This window comes from Megascapheus bottae, chromosome 3 (assembly GCF_031878675.1).
Source record: "Megascapheus bottae isolate mThoBot1 chromosome 3, mThoBot2.hap1, whole genome shotgun sequence".
In the NCBI taxonomy this organism is placed as follows: domain Eukaryota; kingdom Metazoa; phylum Chordata; class Mammalia; order Rodentia; family Geomyidae; genus Megascapheus; species Megascapheus bottae.
Genome location: NC_143511.1, coordinates 73382992 through 73389504, shown reverse-complemented (window position 1 = coordinate 73389504; position 6513 = coordinate 73382992). Strand labels below are relative to the sequence as shown.

General features: G+C 48.1%; 1 protein-coding gene across 1 annotated transcript; it reads left to right on the top strand.

The window, feature by feature from the left end:
• Window positions 1-313: 313 nt before the first annotated feature.
• Rnf183 (ring finger protein 183) lies at window positions 314-4483 on the top strand. Its single transcript, XM_090329185.1, has 2 exons — window positions 314-353; window positions 3590-4483. The coding sequence occupies exon 2, from the start codon at window positions 3628-3630 to the stop codon at window positions 4210-4212; it is 585 nt and encodes a 194-aa protein (XP_090185311.1). The 5' UTR covers window positions 314-353; window positions 3590-3627; the 3' UTR covers window positions 4213-4483.
• Window positions 4484-6513: the final 2030 nt, after the last annotated feature.

The window sequence follows — 6513 nt, the reverse complement described above, 5'->3', positions numbered from 1 at the left end:
CAAAGTCCAGGTGGCTGGCCTGGAACAGGTGAGGGATGTCAAAGGGATGGCAGGGGGCCCAGCCCCACCTGGAGCAGAGGCCAGCAAGGCTGAGTGAACTTCCTTCTGCCCACTCAGAGAAAGCACAAGTGACTCACAGGAAAGACAAGAGACCAAAGCTGACAGTCCGAAATGAGAAGGAAGAGGGCAATCTGCCAGAAGCCAGGGCTACAGCCAGGAGCGCTATGCAAATGAGGTCCATCTTTAAGGGCTGGATCAGGCCCCAGGGGAGGCCAAGGAAGTCTGCACCAGCTCTTACTTGTAGACTAATTTGAGGAGCTGGAAGAGACCGAGAGGAGCCTTGGAGGAAGCAGGTAAGAAACTGCAGAGGACCATGGAAGCCCAGACCACAGGGCCTGAATCCGAAGAGACACCATCACCCAGTGAGTGAATTCCAGGCTGAGGAAGGCTCTTGGGTCACTTTATTTATTTATTTTTCCAATCCTGGGGCTTGAACTCAGGGCCTGAGCAAAGTCTTTGGGCTTTCTCAAAGCTAGAGCTCTACTACTTGAGCCACAGCACCATGTCCATCTTTTTCTGTGTATGTGGTACTGAGGAATTGAGCCCAGGTCTTTGTGCATGCAAATATATGTGCATATATATATATATATATACACACACACATATATATACGTATGTATGTATGTATGATAGTAAGACAAGTTTAAGTGGAGTAAAGTTAGATTTAAGTCAAAACCCCTACCACAAATACTGTTGAAATTCTGTTTATCTTTCCAGACACTTTTTTCCATTGAGCATATATTTGTGTATATGTGTGTGTGCATGTGCGTTCCTGCGTGCATATGACTAAGTGTATGGGGGGTTATTGGGACTTGACCTCAGAGCCTGGGTGTTGTTTGTCCCTTAGATTTTTCACCCAGGGTTATTTGCTCTACCACTTGAGCCATAGCCCGACTTCTGGCTTTTTGCTGGTTAATTGGAAATAATAGTCTCATGGACTCTCCTGCCCACGCTGGCTTCAAACTGTGATCTCAGTCTCCTGAGAAGCTAGGATTGCAGGGATGAGCTACTGGCACTTGGCCTGTGCACATATTCTTGAAAGTAGGATTATTCTGCAATATGGTTTAGTACTGCTTTTTTCTATTTCATGACATTGTATCATAGGCATATTTCCATCATAATAAACCCTGCAAACCTCTCTTTCAAATCAATTTGCAATAATACTACCAACTACCTTTTAGACTAAACACAGCGCTTTACCTTCTTCATTTGGGCTCTAAGAGCTTCACTGCATCTAGTCTTTTCACAGGGGAAGTTAAGTAACTCATCTAGAATCCCTGTCCTCACGGGCTCTGTGACGATTTCCCAAGCTATCTGCCCCAGACCCCTAGGTGATGGACATATGCGCTGCCTTCGAGACAGAAGTAAGCTGGGAACCCAAAGACATGGGCCCAGGGTGCCCACGACTAGGGGGGTCCCTTTCTGTCTCCACCTGAAAAAGGAATTATGGGGAAATAAGCTTTCGAGTTTTCGTCCCCAGCAACTCATTTCTGCAAAGAAGTTAAATGACCAATCAGAGCAGACACTAAAAAGCTTATTGTTTTTTGAAACGGGGGACCAACTGGGCAGATTTCCCCACCCATCAGGATTCCAGCTCTGGAGTGGTAAGATCCCAGCCATTGACCACCTGAGTTCTCAGAACAGAGCATTTGCTCATTGTGCTGGGAGCTACTGAGGAGCATTCAAAGATCCTACCGATTTAGGAGACTGAGATCTGAAGACTGAGGGTCAAAGCTAGCTCTGGCAGATGACTCATCTCCAATTAACCAGTAAAATGCTGGAAGAAGAGTGACTCAAATGGTACAGTGATAGACGATGAAAAAGCCAAGCAAGAACACATGCACGCACACACACACACACACACACACACACACACACACACACACACACACACACCACACCCCCAGCAGGGAACAAAAGGACCTTGTTGAAGCAGACATTGGAGCTTTTAGGTTGTGAAGTTGGTGATGGAAGTGCAGGACAAACAGCCCTTTGGTTCAAGGAGCTGGTTACAGCCAGTTTTAGAAAAGAAATCCTGTAATCCTAGCTACTCAGATCTGAGGATTGTGGTTCAAAGCCAGCCCAGGCACAGAAGTCCATGAGACTCTCATCTCCAATGAACCACCAGAAAAATGGAAGTGGTGCTGTGGCTCAAAGTGGTAGAGCACTAGCCTTGAGCTGAAGAGCTCAGGGATGGAACCCAGGCCCAGAGTTCAAGCCCTAGAATTGCCCCAAAAAAAGAAGAAAAAGCCCAAAAGATGCATCTTCCTGACAAACTGGAAAGAGGAAATTTGCCTGCCCTACTCTTCCAGGGTTAAAGGTTTTAGGTCTGGAAAGAACTGCCTTCTCCTCCTCCTCCCCGAAGTCAGGGTGTTCCAGAGAAAACTCTGGGAGATACAGGAAGCGATTTTATTAGCCCCAAAGCTTGGGGACAGTTCCTTGCAACATGAGCTCCTTCACAGACTTGGGTTGCCCAGCCTTGGTGTGTGTTTTGGGGAATTCCAGGTATCCTACCTCCCAGCCAACACCTGGGCAACTCCCCTGGTCTTGGCACCTGGCAGGTGTGCTCCAGAGGCCACAGCCTGGGCCACCTGGCAGCTCCAGGTGCTGTGAGTACGCTGCCATGGTGACAGCCCAGAGGTTGGTGGAAAGAAAGCGGTTTCCCAGAGCATTGGGGATTCTGGAGAGGGAGAAAACAGAGCCTCAGGACCTGCAGGGTAGTCTACCAGCTCCACTCCAGCCACTGGAGCCCAGGTAGGTGTCCTGAAGCTGCCCCTGGACAAAGCAGGGGGGAGGAGGAGCCAATGAGGCTGAGGACAGGCAAGAGGCACAGAGAGGAGGATTTCTGGACAAGGACAAAGGCCAGGAAGAAGGCTGGAGCATAAGAATTAGAAGAGGGATACATCAGGTAGTTCACAAAGCCCATTTCAGCCCTAGGCAAAGATTTGGAATTACAGGAGTTATCTGACCTCCAGAAAAACCCCCTCCCCACCCAGGTCTTCCAGAAAAACCTCAGGGAAGCACAGCAATTTTATCAGCTGGGGGCAGTTCCGTGCAACCTGAGCTCCTTGCAGGCCTGCTGGTGGGGACACTCAAGCCCTTGCTGAGGGCTAGCTATGGAACATCCAACCATACTTGATGCCTTAGGAACTGGACAATCCAGAAAAGAAAAGCTTATTTTGTGCCAGTGCTGGGGCTTGAGTTCATTGTCTGGGTGCTGTCCCTGAGGTTTTGTGTTCAAGGCTCTACCACTTGAGCCACTTTTTTGGCCTTTTTTTTTGGGGGGGGGAGGTGGTTAATTGGAGATAAAATTCTCATGAACTTTCCTGTCCAGGCTGGCTTCAAACTACGAGCCTCAAATCTCAGCCTCCTGAGTAGCTAGGACTACTGGTGTGAGCTACCAGTGCCCAGCTAGCAACAATATGCTTTTAACTGATGTTTCCTCACCTGTAAAATGTAGGAAGATACCAATGAAATGAAGGGGTAGAGAGCATTACAGGTGTGTCTTTGCTTCTTTTTCTTGTGCCAGGCTATCCCCTGTGAGGCTACCTGGTGTGTTGTCTCAGGATGGCTGAGCTACAGGGCCAGGAGCTGGCAGCTGAGTGCCCTGTCTGCTGGAACCCTTTCAACAACACGTTCCACACCCCCAAAGTGCTGGATTGCTGCCACTCTTTCTGCATTGAATGCCTGGCCCACCTCAGCCTGGTGACTCCTGCCCGACGCCGCTTGCTGTGCCCACTCTGTCGTCAGCCCACTGTGCTGGCCTCAGGACAGCCTGTCACTGACCTGCCCACAGACACAGCCATGTTGACTCTTCTCCGCCTGGAACCCCACCACATTATTTTGGAGGGCCGTCAGCTCTGTCTCAAGGACCAGCCCAAGAGTTGCTACTTCTTGCGCCAGCCTGGGGTCTACACACTGGACTTAGGCCCTGAGCCTGGGAGCCAGCTGGGGCCTCTCCAGGATGCTGACCCTGCTACCAGGCCTAGGCCCCTCCCCCTCCCCCTCCCCAGTCATTACTCTCTGAGAGAATGTTTCCGAAATCCTCACTTCCGGATCTTTGCCTACCTGATGGCTGTCATCCTTAGTGTCACACTCCTGCTAATCTTTTCCATCTTTTGGAGCAAGCAGTTCCTTTGGGGTGGGGGATGAATGTGCTGTCCCCAATAAGGAACCACAGCTTTCCCAGTTGCTGCTGGGGATAGGAGACTGCAGAGTCTCATTTGGCTCGTCATCCTTGTAGGATTGATCAGCTAGGCCCTACCATGAGAGAGGGAGCTCTCCAAGAGGGGTTCTATGGTGGCAGAGCCATATAGCAAGTTGTGCCACAGGCTGGGCAGTAAGGACTCAGGAATCTGACTAAGCCAAGTCTCGAGTGGAATTTCTCAGTGAAGTGGCTTTGGGCTTGCTTCATATTGGTGGAGTTGCTCATTACATTAAAAATCTGCTAAAGGAAAAAAAAATATTTGGGAAGATATTGTTGATTCTGTGGTGCGTGTCTTTGTTTTCCAGCTTGTTTTTTAGATGTCTTGCCATCAGCCTTAGTTAAAGTAGCCTGCATTAATTTATTTCATAACCATGAATTGGACAGATATAGAAGATGAGAAGGGCAGATACGTGGTACACACGTGGTACATAGGGTAGACATTTTATTGAGCAGTTCTTGGAGTGATGGGTCAAAGGAAGCCAGTACTGATGAACTAGGGATGTGGGACTTAAGAAGGCCTGGTAGGTACTGAGGCCTTGATTAAATCCCGTACAGTAGACAGTCAGTTCTCTTCCTGCAAGAACTGCATGTAACTCTAGGCTCAAGAGCTAACACAGAAATGCTGGCAGGGGCAAAGCTTTGGTTCTCATCCCAGCCATGGTTAAGAGGGAAGACCCTGGTTTTAATTTCAGTGGCAATCTGGGAACCAAGCTCCTAGAATTTAATGGATAGACTGGCTGCTGCTGGTGATAGCTTTACCACTGCTCAGTGCTTACAAACTTGACTTCTGCTTCTCTCATTTTAACTTCGCCTGAACTCTGAAACACCCCCAAAATGGTTAAATACCATCACAATTAGGAAATGGCTTTCTTTTTTAAAATTTATAAAAGCAGCTGCCAGAGAACAGAACTTGAGCCAGTTTGCTCTAAGTAATGTTTTTGTTGTTGCTGTTTATGTTTTGCCAGTCTTGGGCTAGAATTCAGGGCCTGGGCACTGTCCTTGGGCTTTCTCAAGGCTAGTGGTCTACCACTTGAGCCACAGTACACTTCCGGCTTTTTTCTGTGTATGTGGTATAGAGGAATCGAATCCAGCCCTCTAAATAAAATAATAAATAATGTTTTTAGTGGAACTACCTGGAAGTTCCTTAGAGGTGGTGTGTGTGTGTAATGTGTATTGAGGCTTGAACTCAGGGCCAAGCATTGTTCCCCTCCCACCTCACACATTTTTTTTTCCTGCTGAAGACTGCACTCTACCACTTGAGCCATAGCTTCTCTTCTGGTGGGTGAGCCTCAGGCCACTTTGAATCACAGTCCTCAGACCTCAGCCCATGAGTAGCTAAGCATTACAGGTGGAAGCTAAGGGGTGTTTAGCTTCCTCAGAGGTCTTAATGTTCAAAATACTCACCCCAAACTGAGATGTGTACTCTGCATTTGGGAAAAACTAGTTTTCTCCACTCCAGTGTGAAGAAAAGCTCTCCATTACAAAACAGGAAAGAGACGTATGAATCCCCCCAGGGACCAGCATGTCTCCACAGGCACCATCAAAGCTAATTGCACTGAAGTGGAGCCTTGCTCCCCACTGACTGTTTTTCTACGTCTTTGAGACAGGTAATGACCTCACTATGTTCTCTGCATGCAAAGGGACAAGATAAATCTGCTCAGGACAGGATGGGGAAGCTGGCAAGAGCATTTGCTCCTATAGTAGGGCCTACTGCTTCAAGTGGGCATCACCCCCATTTTGAGGAAACTGAATCTCCCCAATTCAACTACCTGGCCCAATGTTACCCAGTTGGTTAAGTGTGAGTCTTTTCTGTGCACCCAGCTCTCATATATTTTTTTTTTTTGGGGGGTGTCATGGGGCTTGAACTCTGAGCATGGGTGTTGTTCGTGAGCTCTTCAGCTCATTAGAGATTAGTCTTAGGGATTTTAGTGTCCAAGCTGGCTTTGCACTGAGTTTCTCAGATCTCAGCTTCCTGAGTAGCTAGGATTACAGGAATGAGCCACAGCACCCGGCCAGAACTTACATTCTTGCAGTAGTCAATAGACTACCCCGAATCAGAAAGGTTTATCATTTTGGATGTGTTTAAGGATATTCGTAGAATTAGTCTTTTACAGTCTGTAGTCCACTATTCTTGTGGGACATTTGAAAATGAACAAGCACCAGGTACTCAGTGGAGAGGTGGACAGGCCTGTGCACCAGTGAACGAGCGTCAGAGACCTGCTGATGGTGGCTAATTAACATGTCAC